The sequence below is a fragment of the Dryobates pubescens genome, chromosome 6 (assembly GCF_014839835.1).
Source record: "Dryobates pubescens isolate bDryPub1 chromosome 6, bDryPub1.pri, whole genome shotgun sequence".
Lineage (NCBI taxonomy): Eukaryota > Metazoa > Chordata > Aves > Piciformes > Picidae > Dryobates > Dryobates pubescens.
Window position 1 is genome coordinate 19,139,940 of NC_071617.1, and position 17,449 is coordinate 19,157,388.

General features: G+C 41.9%; 1 protein-coding gene across 1 annotated transcript in view; it reads left to right on the forward strand.

Moving 5' to 3' along the window:
* Window positions 1-3,012: 3,012 nt before the first annotated feature.
* The window catches only part of CNKSR3 (CNKSR family member 3), a 53,042-nt gene continuing 38,605 nt past the window's right edge, over window positions 3,013-17,449 (forward strand). Inside the window, exon 1 of the mRNA XM_009907202.2 lies at window positions 3,013-3,106. Coding sequence (XP_009905504.2) covers window positions 3,055-3,106 — 52 coding nt within the window. The 5' untranslated portion in view covers window positions 3,013-3,054. The remainder of the gene's footprint in view (window positions 3,107-17,449) is intronic.

The following is a 17,449-nucleotide window of genomic DNA, read 5'->3' on the forward strand; positions in this document are numbered from 1 at the left end:
TTGGGACTGAGTGTTTTTTTTGATTAAAAATACCTATTCTACAAACCAAACTTTTGTGTGGTGACAATTGACTACTAGTTAATCTCATCTCAAATCAAGACAAGATTGCAGTCTGGGTTTGAAGAGAGCAGCACGTGGCTATGAATCCCTTTGAGAAACTGGAGACATGCTGTCTTCCCCTGTCAGCCCCATTTAATCTGTCCAGAGCATGCTGTAAATCTGCTGCTATTGGGGGACAAAGATGCAACATCATCCTGCTTTAAAAAAAGATAATAATAAAATGGTCATATCTGAAAATTACAAAACCAAACAAACCACCAAAGCTGAGTTACGAATGGATCGATCAGATTGGCAATCTGCCAGCAAGTGACTATCTCTGCATGTCTTGCAAAGTATGGTGCTCACACTATTCAAATCAGGCAGAAGGACTAGCCCAAAATGTTTGACAAAGAAGGATGACAACAGGTGAATGTTCTAAACATCAACAGCCAGAGTCATTTGCTTTTCTGCCTGCAACCTAGGGAAGTATCTCTGTAGTTAAGACAGAAGCACTGTTAGATTAACGCTTGTGAAACCATTAACACACAGCAAAGCCCATCAGGCCTCTGCAAGGGAGCAGAGCTGCTGTTTTGCTGTTCTTTATGTGTGAATGACACACTTTAAGTGTGAATGACATTCAGTGGGGAATTGGGAAACTCAGTTGTTGCATCAATGTTAAAGCTGTGGTGAGCTACATTTTACTCTTTTAAACAGGCAATGAGGTTAACTGACATGCATAATATTTCACAACCTAAAAAGCAAATTAATAAAAGTGTTAGAATGAGTTAACCTTACAATCAAGAACTAAAAGAACAGCTTCAAGTGCCATGTAACAATAAGAGCAAACAAATTACTAGGTTTTAGGTATGCATGCAAAAAGACCATTTTTCCTAAAATAAGAACATCACTTCTTGACTCCATGGAAGAGCTCTGCAGCAATGAGTGCAAGAAGCCAGCAGTAGAGATGGGAGCTGATGAAGACAGAGGGATACTGGACAGCTTGAAATTCAAGCTGCTTTACCCACTCTCTAATTTTAACTTAGTAAGCTAAAATGTCAAAGTCCTATCATCACAGAAGAGTTCACGCTGCATGTCTCTGAGGAGGAGGAACAATGAAACCTTAATGCATGTTACAAATGGTTTTGACCTGGAACTTGCTGCTGAACCAGATCCCTTAAATGATGCCTGTGATGAAAATATCTGCTCTCTCCACATCTCCTCGATGCTTGTTTAATGGAAAAGTTGTTTGTAGGTTGAATTTTGTGTTTGGTAGCAAGGAATGGTAGAGGTTGATATGCTGGGCACAGTTTTGGAGGTCAGCACTTAAACATCTGAGTAGAGGATGATGCTCACTGGAGGTTTACATGGTTTTGAGGTGTCCAGAACATGAGAGACATGCTTGGTCTGAGATACAACAGATGGCTTAATGCATAGCAGCAAAACAGAAGTAATCTATTATGGTGAAACGGCCTCCACACCCATGGCCTCGTTTAAGTATAGGATTCAGAAATAAAAATCTCAAAAGCCAGTATTGGGACAAGCAGAGTTCAAAGTGGTTTGCAATTGCTGCTAAAATTGCCACAGGGCTGTGACTCACACAAAGCTGCCACTGAAGCAGGGTGAAGAGCCCAGCCTCCACTCCACCCTGTGGGCAGGTTGCCATTCCCGGGCCAGGATGCTGGGCGGCTCCCAAATCATCACGTTTCTGCCTGCCAGGCCACCCCCGTGCGAACTGTAGGGAGGGTAAACGTCCTGTATTGTCCACTGCTCCTTCCCTTTGCTCTCCATTGTGGCACTAGTCACAGGCACCTCAGTGATGGGCCTTTCATCTCTTGTGTACATGGAATTGTTAAGTCTATAAAATATGCTCTCTTAAAAAAACATAAAATCCCATCAATCACTTTGTACAAATTAAGCAATGTCAATATGACAGTTGGGGTAATATGACTAGTAGCAGTTTGTGTTTCTAGTAATAATTACTATTTCTGTTCATTTGCTCTCTGACCAGGTTCTCTGAAATTTCCAGGTTGGTCTTTCCACCTAAGAGAGCTAATACTACACCTTGCTTTAAAGAAAACAAAGTTGAGACTATCTCTTTAGAAGGGCTTGTTGTAACAGAACAAGGGGTAATGGTTTTAAACTAAAAGAGGGTAGATTTAGGCTAGACATAAAGAAGATACTTTTTTATGATGAAAGTGGAGAAACATTGGAACAAATTGCTGAGAGAGGTGGAGAGATCCAGATGTTCCATCTCTGGAAAGATTCAAGGCCAGGCTGGAGAAGGCTCTGAGCAAGGCTCTTGGTCTACTTAAAGATACCCCTGCACACTGCAGATAGTGTGGACTAGGTGACCTTTAAAGATCCCCTCCAACCCAGACTATTCTGTGATTCTTTGATTTCAGGTATGATATACTTGAGAGGGCTTGTACCATGATCTCAGTTATTGTACAACTTCAGAGCATCGTTTCTCTGTAGATTTATACCTAATGAAGCAAAGCTGGATGTGGCTTATAGACATTCATGAAATTGAAGTGTCAGGCAAAGTGTCAGGCTATTTCATGTTTTTGAGACTTTACTACTTGATGAGCTCTCAGTCAGGGGGGCACAAGGATGGGTAGGAAGAGTCTGAAAGGCAACAAGTGTTTTAAATACTGCCCTCTTTCCCTTCGCGGGAAAAGCCTCAATGCCCCAAGGACGTTTCACCTCAGCACTTTTCCAAGCACAGGCCCCTACCGGGCGGGGCCTAACCATTACAGGCAGCTCCCCCTTCTTAGGGGCGGAACCCTCTTTAATAGTTGGGCCCGGGCCGGCCCGCTGCGGGACAGCACCTGGAGGCGGAGCGGCAGCGGGGCGGGCCTGGCCGTGGCCGGCGGGAGGAGCCAGGGCGAGGCGTAGGCGGCCCGGAGGGGCGCAGCCGGGATGGGAGCGTGAGTCGAGGGCGAGTCCGAGTCCGAGTCCGAGGTAGTACGGCGGCCGTCTGCCGCGGGGGCTGGCGCTGGCGGAGTTGATTCCACCATGGAACCGGTAACCAGGTGGAGCCCAAAGCAAGTGGTGGAGTGGACTAAAGGTAAGAGAGGGCCGGCCGGGCCGGGTTTGCACTGCGGAACTTTCCAGGGTCAGGCTCGGGGTTGATGCGCCGTCCGGTGCGGTAGCGCTGGCAGCTGCGGCTTTTCCCTCCGGAGTCAGGCTTCTCGGCGGGCCGGTCGCATGGCCGGAGGGACGAGCGCGGCCTTTGCCAACGCCGTGACGGAACCAGCTCCAGCCCCAGCTCCCTGGTCGCCCCGCCGGCTGAGCCCCGAGACTCCCCCGACGTGCTGCTTGGGAGGTGACGGTTTACCGCTCCCTCCTGGCATGTCTCGCTTATCTGTTAGCGTACTTGTGCATACTTCGTCTTGTAGGGTTGGATTTTGTTTTGAGCTTGGATAAAGGGGAAAGTGGGCTTTGTATGGGGCAGTGTGAGGGTGGCTGGCTCCAGGACTCGATCCACTTCGTCTGTGGTCGTGCTGGCCAGTCTACCTGCACAGAGAAAGTAACTGTACTCCTTTAGGCAGGTCGTAAATTAGCTTTCAACGTTTCAAGCAAAACTTACTGACGGTTCGGAAAAAAACAACCCCAAACATCAGTTTTGTTAAGTTAAGCAAAAACAATGAACTAGCTCAAGTAAGCAAATGTTCTTAATCCTGTTTAATGGTGGCAGGATTACCGCGGGGCTCCCGCTTGGAGAGGAATAGCGGCCGCTTCATCCCTGTGTCCATCCATACCTCCCACTCCGCATCTCTCGTGTGGCTTCTTGTTTCTTCCCTTCTCCCACCTATCAGAGCTTCTTACTCAGTGTGATCATGATTTAGACATAGCTGCAGAAAACCTCGGCGGGACTGAGCCGCCGATGAGGGGGGCCTGCCCCTGTGTTCAGCTCCGGGAAGCTCCTGGGAGGGAGAGAAAAAGTGGAGAAGGAGTGGGCGCTGAGTCGTGGGCCTCACCCGCCGGGTGCCCCTGCACCTCTTCCCTCCCCGTGGGGGACCTCTGCGGTGCTGAATGGCTTTTCCTTTGAAAGTGGATTAAATGTCAGTTTTGTCATCTCTGGTTGGACCCTGTGTGTGCTTTCTAAATATCCGTTGGGATATTGCTTTTGCAGTTACTGTGCTGCAGGGAATAAATCAAAAAGGGAAGCACCTATGACTTAGATGACAGATTTATAATTTATGAAATGTACTCCTGTTTTCTTGTAGGACTACGTTTTAGTGTGATCATCTTTTGTTACATAAAGTATTTTCACAGGCTTTGCTGGAGTTGGAGTTGCCGTGAAGTTAGGAATGTTTTCAAAGGTGAAAGTTTCCCTGGATTAGGAGCAGCATTTACTTATGGCAGCCATTCCTACTCTGTCTCAGAACCATAATGCTGATTAGACTGCATGCCTGTGGTCAGCACTTGGCAGTGGTTCTGCTCTGGACTGAGGCAAATTTGGAAAGCAGGCTCGTGTTTTCATGCGGCATGAGAGGGATACTACCAGCCCCTCCTGAGCGTGAACATGTGCATGAAAGGGCTGATGCCATTGAGGGACAGTCCAAGCAGCCTTTGTGAGAGGAGGATTCCACACAAACATGCTGTGAAGTTATGCGTTAAATAACTCCCAGCAGAAGACAGTTTTGTTTTTCCGTATTGGTTTAAACAGGAGTGCATTGTTCCAATGAAATAAGCTTTTTGCTTTGACATGTGGAACATTTGTATAATGCTTTTCCCTCATTATATTTTTTTTTTCTCTTGGGCGCTGAAAGTTTGTTACCTTGCCAGATTAAAGAGTAAGCCTGCTAATCATTTTAAAAGGCCTTATTATACTTGAGCATGCTTGGCCTGCTTTCTTGCATAATTTATTTTACTCTCAGGTTCCTTGAACAGGTAACTCTTTAGCTGGACCCTCAATTAGGGTTATGCAGAATAGTTTGAGGGCTGGCTGTAGTTGGGAGGTGAGTCTTCTGAGTAATGTAAACATGTGTCCTTTGAAATGCAAAGGAATAAATTAAAGACTACTGGTGACTTTTGTTTCTGCTGTTGTTTTTCAGTTTCTAGGTAAGCCTTCAACTTCTGATGCACAGCTCATGTTATGTCACTCCCTGCATGACAAGACTAATAAAGAAATGACATGTGGAAAATTTTCCATTATGGTTATGCTTTCATCTCTGCACATTAAAACTGACACTTTAATAGCTAGCTAACAGCCTTATTAGGACAACGTTTCATAGTTTATTTTTAATCTGTAATGGTTATTTACTGTGTAGTTCGCAACAGCTGGATTTTATGTTTGACTGGAGACCAATATTCTGTATTTTACATCATGAATATTATATTTAATTCTCAAGGTTAGTTTTGTAAAACGAATGGAGAGGAGTTGGTGACATTTGTTTTCTTGTATGTGACAGCTATGACGGTTGATACCATCTTCAATGAACTAGTCAAACTGTGGGAGAAAGTATTTGGCTGGTGCTATCTGCTGCTTGTAGTTAATGCTGTGGTGCCATGGAGCACATCACATGTATTCTAGAACAAGCAGCATAAATTACTGTGGTGGGAGATGTCAACTATCAGTGGGGAGGTAGGTTTTGTAGATAATGATGCATGCTTATTGTGCAATGATAAAGACGTCTTGGAAAAATCTAGAGAGTAGTGGCAATAAAAAGTCTGATTTAATCCATGTTAATGTTCAATGTAAACCAGAAGATTTCTCCTGGAGACAGATTATATATATATAAAAATAACCCATTCAAAATCTTATTAAAATCGAACACCTATACATTTATTTAAGTAACTTTTCCAAACCAAAAGACCATGGGAATTTCCCCATGTTCCATAAAACAAACTCCAAAAGTAAGACGTATGACCACTGCTGGACAGTTAGCTTAGTTGCCATTTGTGAACTTGCTCCCACCCTCCTCTTTTTTGTGTTTTTTTAAAGAGTGGCTTTTGAATGAACATTTTAAACAGAGTAGCTCTTATCCTAAAAAGCATGTGTGTGTTTAATTTTTTTTTTGGGGTACAATCTAGGGTAAATACTATAAATAACATTTATCTGGAATTTAAACTAAAAGGAATGCAGAATTAGTGAGTTGAACATTTTAAGATTTTTTTTTTTTTTTTAGCCAGGTTTTAAATAAAAGATGCTGTGTTCATTGTTACCAACAACAGCTGATACAAAACAGTTGCTTGTCTTCTCTTGCTAATTCAGACTAGCATGCTGCTACTTTTTCTTGCAAACAAGGGTGTTTTTTCTGGCAGAGTGCTGGACTGACAGTAGCGGGCTATGCAGTTGGTCTGGTTAAACCAAAGCTGCTGAGGAAGAGTTGCACTCTTACTCCCTAGTAATTTTAGGTGCAAGTGAAACATTTCTCAAGCTGTGACCAAGGATGTGATAACTTTGTAGCTACTGTATCTAACATTTTCATAAGCACTTCCTTGATTTTCTGTTTGGAAAAAGGGATAGCGTAGTGATAGGTTTCTCTTAGCGTGACACAACTTCAAATGGTATTTAGGGGGCGTGTTCAGCCATGAAAAGGTACCTCTTTGGCTAGGATGCTGGCTAGGTTGTTGACATGGAGTTTATGCTCTTTGATACAGCCTGTAATATTTTCCTGACTATACTGAGAAGATTTTTTTAAAAAAGTTTTTAAAATTCATCCTTGTTGGGGTGTAAACTGACATCTGAATGGTGTTGCTGTTGACCTGCCACCTTTTCCTATGCAGGCTAAGATGCTTACTTAGTCAGAAAGTCCTCATCTGTATTTCACAGCATTCCCTTGTGTGCTGGCAAGACTGAATCCCCAAGAGCTCTTCAAGAGGGATTCCTGAAGTTGTCCAGGTTATTGTGGGACAGATATATACAGCTGTGGAAGGTGTCTGCACTGAACTCCTGCTATTTGTTTGATTGTGGGCTTGCTGTTTTCTGGTCTATCCTGGGTGCAGAATCTGTAGTTCCATGGGGCTGTGCACATGGAGAAATATCTGTCATAAAACTGACTTAATTTTACTGCCATGTCAACAGTTTGAAGGAAACGGTGATCTTATGATGTGGAGAAACTTTCTGTGTTCCCAGAAAGCCCTGGCTACTGAAAACCCCACAGCTAGTCATTCCTCAAAAGATTCAAGGGGGAGGAAAGCTGCATGTGGGATAGATCTTCCTGTGTGAGAAATGTCACTGTCTTACTAGAGAACATGGATATGTCTCTTTGTTTGCTGTAGCCTGATCTCTTTCCCCTGCCCCCAGGCCTCACATACTTCTGTGAGTTTGTGACTTCAAGCCAAATTTTACACGGTAAAGACAGTTTGATGCACTTGTGGTTAGAAGGCTCAGTTGTTGTGAGGCTGCATTACAATTTGGCCTTTGTTGCTGTAGCTGTAGACTCAGCTAGCTGGGGATCACGCTTCTGCTTGGGTCTCTTTGTTGCACTCCAGGTTCGGTTATTCCCTTCCTCAGTAGTTCACGGATATCACTTATTCCTCCTGTTACATCACAAAACACTCTGGCTTCCATTCCTGATAAAGCTTTTGGGCAGCTATATTTACAGGTATGCCTGGGAGAAGAGAGAGAAAGATGCTAATTTATGAACAGTTAGAAATTAATCGTGAGGGCCTGGTGTTCTTTTAGTGTTTTTTTTAGAGCTATTGTGCTTGCCCAGGGAAACTTCAACATGGTCAGTCATGTTAACTTGGTGTGCTGGAAGCTGCAAACCATATCTGGGTTTTAGAAACAATTATAGGTGATGTGTAACACTAGAGTTATTTTTCAGCCTTCCTTTTCTTAGGTGCTCTCAAGTGAATGCTGTTGTACTCAAATTATTTGGGAAAAGCTAACCAGAAAGCCTTGGATCTCTTTTGAGACAGAGTGTCTTGCTTTGAATGGAGAAGAATAGAGAGCTGCTTGTAACTGGGGCTGCCAAAGAATCTCTGTCCTCTGTTTACCTGGTTGCTTAAAAAATACTTCTGTAGAATATTTGTAAAATAGATCAGAAAATAATATTGAATTACCACTTTTTGCAGATAATAGGATGTTAGGGGGGATGTCTGGAGATCTTTGAGTCCAACCCACCTGCTGGAGCAGGACCATATAATCTGGCATAGGCTGTACAGGAATGCATCCAGACAGGTTTTGAAAGTCTCCAGAGAAGGAGACTCCACCATCTCTCCAGGGAGCCTGTTCCAGTGCTGCTTGGCCCTTACAGTAAAGAAATTCTTCCTCATGTTAAGGTGGAACTTCATGTGCTGTAGTTTGTAGTGTTCCTCCCTTCTAGACACCCAGCCTTCCTATATTTATATACAGTCTTCACTGCTCCAGGTCTCTTAGCCTTTCCTCATAAGGCAGTGCTCCAGTCCCTTATCATCCTTGTAGCTCTCTGTTGGACTGTCAAATAGATACCTGTCCCTCTTGAACTGGGGAGCCTGGAACTGCATGCAATATCCCAGGCAAAGCCTCACTAGGGTAGAGCAGAGGGGGAGGAGAACCTTCCTTGATCTGCTGGATACAGTCCTCTTAATGCACCCCAGGATACCGTTGGCCTTCTTGGCCACAAGGGTACATTGCTATCCCATGCATAACTTCTTGTCCACCAGGACTTCCAGGTCCTTCTCCATGGGGGTGCTCTCTCAGGTGAAATGCTAAATATAGCTGACCCTGATGTATCACTAGCAACAGATAGTCATATATATATACACACACTAATATATATATATATAAATGCCTGTAATATACATTTGTTTGCAGACTGAAACAAGCTACAATGTTGTGAATTTTTACTACTGCGGTCTTGAAATCATTCATTGTTGCTAAGATCAGTGAATGTGTATGTTTTATGTGTTTATATAATTTTTCATGGTTTTTTTTGGTTGCACTTTCTTCAGCTGCTTCTGAGTTCTGGGATTTTTTTTTTTTTAATTATTAAAAAAAAAAAAAAAAATCAGCTTTCCCACCCCCTGCTCAAACTATTTTAACCAAACACCAGAAAGTCTAAAAGTTGAACAATGTCAGCATTGTGCTAGAATCATAGCAGGCATTAGTGGGAAGTTGATTGTAACCTTTGCAGGGAATGTAGTATATTTAGGTAGCACCTGAACAGCGGTAGTAATGTTGAGTGAAGATGCTTGCTTGTCATTAACTATTCAAAGAAGTAAGGCAGTATACTTATTAAGAGAAAGTCCTTCTAACTGCTCAGTACAAGGTGGAGAGATTGACCAGTGGGTTGGCTGCTGTATTCCTGCTTTCTTTAAAGCTTTTCTTTGGGTTATAGGAAGCAATTCATACCTATTGTTGAAAAGTTCTGTAGGAAAAGCCTCACTTCTGATGGATTGTTGTGTATATGTGGGATTTTCATAATTCTTATGAGCATTCCTTGCATGTTTTCAGCATGAGGATCATGCCTCTCTGTTTGTACACTGTGTAGTACACTGCAAGAGCTAAGGGAAGACAAAGTACAGGGCGCTACATAAAATGCATGTTGAAATTTGTCACAATGTTGATTTCCCCCCCCCCTAAGTAAAAGACCCTGACAAAAGGCTGTTATAGCTGATATCCAACATATGCTAGTAGATAAATTGCAGTTATAAGTGACGTGTGCACACAGTCTGTCAGCAAGTATACAAAAGCATGTGGGTATGCTGGGTGGTGGTTTTTTCTTTAATTTTGATTTCTTAAATTTAAACCTGGATTGCCTGATTTAAATTATGCTCTAACAGGTGAGATCCTTTCAGGCATGTCAAACAGATGATGGGTAGTGACAGAGATTGCAGAAGAGGTGGCAAGACTGATCAGCTTTCAATTTGTTGCATCACTTTAAGACCTGTCAAGAGGAGGAGGTAGTGAAGTACTGATGTTTCCAAGCCTGATGGGAAAAGGAAAGGTGGACAGGAAGTAATGATCTGGGGCCTCTAGCTTTTAAGATGTAGATAATCTATAGTATTTATGATAGTTCTTAAGGAGTCATCTTATTGTAATTGTAGGATGACTTAGAGATTTTGATGTGTTCATCCACAGAGCTGCAGTAAGAGATGGGACATGAAAATAGAAATACTGTTAGACTGTGAATTTCTATCTGATGTTAGGCAGGGTATACAGTCATTTGAGCTCTTGTTACCAGAGCTGACTTAGGATTCTGAGACTATCATTTAGATCTCCTGGACCACACTTGATTTGCACAAGGAAATTGCCTGTGAGTTTCCATATGTCTGTCCCCATTTCCCCCCTCCCCCACCCCCGAGTACAAGCAATAACATTTGGAGGATCTGCAGGAGGTATACTAAATAAGCCTGATCTGTTTCACTAGCTCTTATAATATCTACATTTAACAATATCACAAATATCTAATTTTGATCAAACCTCACACGTGCTGGACAAAACCGAGCATCTGTGTTTGGTTTGGTGAGACCAGATCATTGACCTTAGCGGCTTCTATCTACAGATAAGCATGCACTCAGTGTCTGGCCTAATCGTGTTATATTGTATCAATACAGAGTTCATGTAGTTTCCTCTAGGGCTTCACTGATGCCCTTTAACACGAGGACAGTTCTTCGCCACTTCAATGACAAAATCTGTAGTTTTTTTGGACTGCTTTTATACAAGTAGTAAGGTGTAGGTAAGCAAAGCACCTGGTGTGCTGTAGCAATTAAAGCTCTGTGGCATAAATGTGATCTTATCTCTTACCTTGATCAAAGGAAGGAACTCAATTTTAAAACTTAATTGGTGCTCATCAAGGGCTAAGGCGTCTGCTAAAGCAAGTGTTGGCACATGCTTCTAGGCTAATGATGTTTCTTGTCTTGTATGTGCAAAATTAATGTTGCTGAGGTTGCCATCCTTTCATCATTATCTTTCCTTATCTCAGAGTTTTGTATTACTGGAATGAAGTCTGCTGGGTGAATGCTTTATGAAAAGCTCCACATGATGCCCATTTTGTCATCAAATAAAAGATGTCTTGTCTCATACTGATGCATTTCTAGCCAGAACAGAAGGGAACAGCTCAAAGTATTGTTTTCTTTAGATATAATTGAGTCTAGTGGGCCAGTGAAGCAGACCAGTTAAGGGCTTCAGTTGGGCTTTCTAATTTTTTAGCTTGTAAAAGTCTCCAATATAATAAAAGAGGATTTCTGCCTTCTGTTCTGGTATTACTGCTGTGGCCATTTCCAAAGATGCTTTGTTCTGAGTTGCAGGTCTTGGCAGTACTTTTTTTCCTCCTGCTGAACTAGCATTGTGAAAGCTGTGGCCTTGCAGTGATGGCCAAAAGGCGATCCCTTGGTGACAGGTGGACATGTGAATAGAAGGCTGAAACCCTACTGATGGTTGTCATTGGGATAGCAGTGTCATAACATAAGTGCTTTGAAAATTTAATTTTGAGTTGGCTGCTATCCCACTGCTGCAGGAGGCTGAATGTGTACCTGAGCAGGTATCTTAGGCTGCACTGCAGAGAAGTCTGGTGCTTGGTGATGGGGAGGGAGAAGGGAACAATAAGGGACTGAGAGTTCTGGGTTTTTTTCCCCTCCTGTGTAGGACTTCCCCTGAGGAAGGAAGGCTAGAAGAACAAGTTCATACATGTCTGAAGAATGTGGAGTGAAAAACATGTGCAGGGATCAGGGGGTGAGAGTATTGTAGAGGGAAATTGCAAACTTAGTGAAGTGCTGGTACCTGTTCTGATGTCAGTTTTTTGGATTTGCTTTTCTTTTCCCCCACTGAATAGTTCTATTAATGATGTTTATTCACCACATCCTTTGCAAAGTGTAGGTTTCTTGCTCTTTGTATTCTGTTTGGTGAAGCTAACAGAATTTTGAAAGCATTATGGCAAAACAGCACTTAGTAAAACCCCATAACTACCACAAGCTGTAATGGAAAGTTTAAAAGAATGAGAAGACAAAAGATAAATATGTTATAAATTGTGTGGCTTTTTTGTTGTTTTCTCGCAAAACTTGTAGTATTTGGACTTAAGCTGTACTTACCGGAGGATGTAATATCATATGTCTTGTGAAATATAATCCCTGTATAAACATAAAGCATCAGTTATTTCCTTGTTTAAAACTAATCTTTCACGTTTTCTCTAACTGTACATATATACATTATTACAGATTTATACAGATAAACACTATTTCAGACAGTAACACTTGGTAAATAAATCCATATGTGATCAAAAAAACTGGGAAATCAAACCTGCCCAAACCATTTTTATTTCTTGCTTGTTTTGGTTGCTTTTCACAATAACCATCTGTTAGACATCACTGTATTAAAAAAGAAAGTTAAGAACATGGTTTGCCTTCAGTTGTGGTTAGGATTTAATGGTAATTTTGGAGCAACATGTGATTCTAGCATTTGACTGAGAATGAGAGGAGGTGTGAGTTTGATGCAGGAGTGCTGGAGCTGGGGCATAAAAATGAGCTGACATGGACACTATGCTTCCATAACAAGTATGTGCTGTGGGGGTCTCTCCGTAGTGGGGGGTTCAATTTGTTTGCTTTTATGATAGTCTAATAAGGTAGTATGCAGCAAAAAAACCCAAGAAGCACAAAATTACATGTAGCAGATTGATGCTCATGGTTTTGGCTAGTTGTGGTACTTTTATTCAGATTTTTAAAGTATTTTGAGAATATGACTGGAGTGGAGCCAGAGTCTCTGGGCGGCTGCCAAAGTGTTCATTTTGTGTTTTGTGCAGTTATTCTCTTAATTTAACATTAACACATCATTATTGCAGTTCCTCTGGTGCTTCAGTCTTTCTTTCAGCATTACTCACCAGAGGACTTTGCTGTTATTGTCATTTTAAAGAAGGGATTCAGGATGTGCTTACCTTACATAGAGCAGGTCCAATTAATCTGGAGTAGGTTATCTATGTAGTAGAAACAGCATTAGTGTGATTATCTTGGATAATTTCATCCTCTGATACAGTAATATTTGTGATGAACTCCTGAAACATCTGGGCTACTTCAGCTGTCCATTTATGGCTCTGCAGTGTGAAGCATATGGTGAAGGAAAGAGATTTGCCTCTAGTCATCCAGGTTGACATTCAAACCAGGATTAAAACATGATTAATTTAGATGTCTATATTCCTGTTGTAGTCACAGGAGCCTAGAGGGCCCATCAGATTTGTGCTCACTGTTTCAGGGTGAGTTGAATTATGTTCATCAAGTACTAAGTAGGTCTCTGAGTATTTTGGGAGTTTAAGAATGTCAGTTTCCAACTGGGTCCATTCAATGTCTGAAGCTGAGGAGGGAAAATTGCAGCTCCTAGTTCAGCATTGTAGACACTGGCCTTTCCTCTTTGGTCACTTGAGAACTGCTGGGGTGCAGGAAATCACAACAGCAAATGAGGGGGCATGCTTATTTAGAAATGATGTTTATGCTTAAGCAAAGAAAGCACAACTACTCATAGGGTTGGAATACTACTAGTCATCAGGCATCTGATATACAGAAAAGTTGTTGGCTGTAATTGTATCTTGTGCTATTCAGCAGCTGATAAAAGAAATTTGTGTATTTTAACACAGACTTCTTAAAATACTGCATGTGAGAATAATAACAATGCAAACAATGAATGACCTATCCTCTGCTTTGTCCACTCCAGTGCAGTGTCTTTGAACAATGGTCTACCTTGTAAAAAATGGCAGAATTGGTAACAATTGTAATTCAGTCAGGGGTGGCTGTAAGTTTTAGATCTGTGTGATTTAATTAGAAGAACTTGGAGCAGCCTCTGGGGCTACTTCAGATTCTCCTATTTCGTGATGCTAGCAAACAGCTGGAAAATTATGTCTGCCTCTGGTGTTGCTGGAAGGAAACCTTAGCTAGCCTTCAATATTTCAGGAAGCTGCTTGGTATTTTATCATCTTAGACCACATCATAATGCCTAGGTTGCAAGCTAGTGGGCATCTTTGGTGTATAAAATTGTTTCTTGAAACAAGGCAATTGACAGTTGCACACGGGGAGGTTGCCACAGTACCACTAGCAACACTGTGTCGGCTTTTAGTGTAGTAAGATTAGTACCAGCTTCTCAGGTTGGTGTATTTGGAGAGGAATTCCAGCTCCCAGTAGAGTCAGTCTCATGCTAGGTATGCCTGGAGGCTTCATTGAGCTGTCATTCACAGAAATACTCATTTCCCAGGTTGTTAGCTTGTATGCAGGCTTACAGGTTTTGCCCAGATTAACATGGCTTGGTTGCTATAGAATACTGAATGGACTATGTGGTTTTTAACCCATGTACAATTTAGCATAATCTATGTAATTTTTTTATTGTCCAGTATCATCCTCAATTTTCCAAGGGTTAAATGTGTTAAAATGATAGTTGGAGACTTAGTTAATTGTCTCTTGTGGCTTTCCTGACATATATTTTGCTCTCTAATATTCCTCTGTGTCATTGGGTGCTCCAAAATCTGTTAACATTTGAAAATTAATTTTCTATTAAGATTTTAACTATTTTCATTCTGCCTGCAGCATCCCTTTAGCAGCTTTGTTAGCCATGGGAAGGGCCCTCCCTAGAGATATTTCTGGCACCTAGGAATTACGCACTCACTAGAAGTGGAGCTAATAAAGTTGTATTCTGTAATTAGTCTTAAAAAAAAATAATGAATCAACAAACCAAACACAACCCAGTTTAGTCAAAAGCAGCAAGCAGCCATCAAATGAACCAACTGACTTTCCTACAAATACGTGATGGTGTGTTGTTGTGCCTTAAAAGTATCAGGAAGGTTTGCCTGGAGCTTTAGCAGAGGGTCAGAAATACCTTGTCAACACTCAAACTGAGAAGATGGAATATCTGCTCATGCTTTTTGCCTCTTTGTGACAACAAAAAAATATTGTAAGAGGTTGTCAGGTGGAATGGCTGAAAGAAATACAAAGCTCTTTCCTAACCTTCTCTGCTCCATTTTTACATCTAGAAAATGAGGTAGGACTCCTGGTCTGGTTGGTGGTGTTTTGGATTTGTGTATGAATCATAGTCATCAGTCAGCTTTGCCACCACTGACCTTAGATGACTTTGGCTTTCTTAGGGTTGTGGGTGTTGCACTTGAACTCTGAGGTCTCTGATGTTTTAGGAAGTAATATTGTCACTGTACATGAACTAGGGCTGTGAGACAACATGGAATGATGAAAATATGTTGGGCATCAAGTTGTTTGAAGCAATTGCTTTAGGTGTTTGAAGAATTACAAAATGGACAAGAGGTTTGGTGATTGCTCAGCTGATAAACCTTGGATTTTGACAGTCTGTTCAAAGGAATCTGAGATGCTTCAAAACTGTTTAAACATGCTTAAGTTACTGGCTGACTCAAGGCAGGTCTCTCCTGTCATTGTGGCAACATTATTAGCATGTTTTACTGCTGAAAAGCATTGGGCATTTTTTGTTTTTACCCCAGCTAGGAATGCTATCTGTATCAGTCTTTTTATATCCTCTCTGATGCTGCTCTCTTGCTTCAAATCTATGCTGGCTGCTGTTATTCTCGGAGATCTTTGTGGCCAGACCTCCTAGCCTCGTTCTGCACATCTTTCCTCACCTGTTGTTGGGAATCCAATGAGTAATTTACCTGAATGCCTTTATGCTTTTTCATCCTTTGCACACTACTACAAAGCTCTCCTCAAAGCTGTCAGCTCTTGATGGCTTCAACTTTCCCAACTCTTTACAGGTGTAGGACAGTAGCTAGCACAGTGAAATAATTGTCTGTCCAATGAGGTGGAGTGTCATTCCTTGTCTTATGTTCCTCCCTCTGTTTCAGGTTCCCTTTGGACAAAGTTTGGGATTTTTGTTCTTTGTTTTTAAGGCTCCTTTGTTTCCTGGCTTATGGAAGGGATTCCAATGTACTATATTGAAGTAATGCAGACAATTACATCAGGAGTTCTAGCTTCTTAAAAGTTAATGTCTCCTAAGAGAATCCAGTAATGACTCCTGCAGTTCTGTCCATGATGCAGAGAGGTATGCGTTGTCAGCATTTTTTTGTTAATGTCATCCAGCTTTTGCATTAAAGTGATTAGCAAGTGCTGATGGCTGGTGATTCTGGTGTGCCTGTATTTATGCTTTACTGGCGACTGTGACATTGTAAGGTGCTAGTCATAAATGTTTAGTAACAGTGTAGGAGGCTATCATCTAGAAGACTGGTTATCTGGCAACTACATCAGCTGTTGCTTTGCAGCAAACTGCTCCCTGACTAGCTCATGGGTATAACAGCAATTGCAGCGTTTGCAAGGGTGCATACACAAAGGAGAGGCAGATGTGAGTAATGGACCTTGCTGCAATCAGCCAAAACAGTTCCACGTGGTGGTGTGAGAAGGCAGACAAACCAAATTAAAGGGATCACCCCATTTTTTTTTTCCTTTGGAGCCAAGAGGCAGGCAATTTTGCAATGTTCCTTCTTGTTTCCACTGTGGGAACAGGCACCAGAGTGTTAATTACCAGAGTTCAAGAAAAGGAGCTCTTGTGACTAATGAACTACTCCTTCAACCACAAAAACCTTGAAACTTCTAAACAGCAGGCTCTTAATTGCATGTTTGAGACGAAAGCCCTAGGGCGGGGGGTTGTTGTGCTGTACTAACCACATAAAGTTATCAGGCACATGGGCTTCATGTGCTAGAGGCACAAGCAAGTCATTTAGAGTGTACTGCTACTGCCTTTAGAAAATTAGTTTGACCTGTTGAAGAATACTATTTATTTTTAGGGCCAGCAAACCTGGTCAGGAGTATAAAAATTGCCCTTACTGCAACAATATTGACCTATTTTCCCCATGGGAAGGGGACTAACATGTTAAAAGTTGACAGGCCATGGAGGCAGCCACATTAGGAAAGTATGCTTCAAAGGGGACGGGGCTTTTTCTCTTGCCTATAGTCAGTGTGTAATTCCTGAGGTTAATATTGCATGTCACTGAATTATGTGCTCATAGTTGCTTCTATTTTATTCCTTTGGAAGAGCACTTATCTATGCTATTGTGAAGAAGTTGTTAGTAACAGTAAACCAGATGGGCTGAGTCTTGGTGATGGAATGTATGGGCTGATGGAAGTCCAGCTCTGCATAAAGTGGGCTGAGGTTTTGTTTTTTTTCCTCTGAGCAAAATGGGTTCATTGGTTTTTGAATTTTTGCTTTGCCAGGGAGTTTTGTTATGCAGTTGTCCTTAAAGACTTCCCTTGCTGGAGGTTTTGGCTTGCAGATGGAGAGTGGTCTGTCCTATCTTCTCTGTCCCAAAGCTTCTTGAGCCCAGAGAGTTCCCCCTCTAGTAAGAGGGTGTGGACTCGTGCTGTCAGCTCCGGTCTGCAAGTAAGTGCATGTTATGGTTTCTGTGGTTCTCATTCCAACATCTTTCAGCAGAATCAGTGTGTATTTGTGAGGGGGAAACAGAAGTTGGAATTTAGTTTCTGCAGACCAAGAGCTTGGTGATAGTTTTATATATGTCACTTTGAGGGGACACAGTCTCAAGTTGTGTCAGGG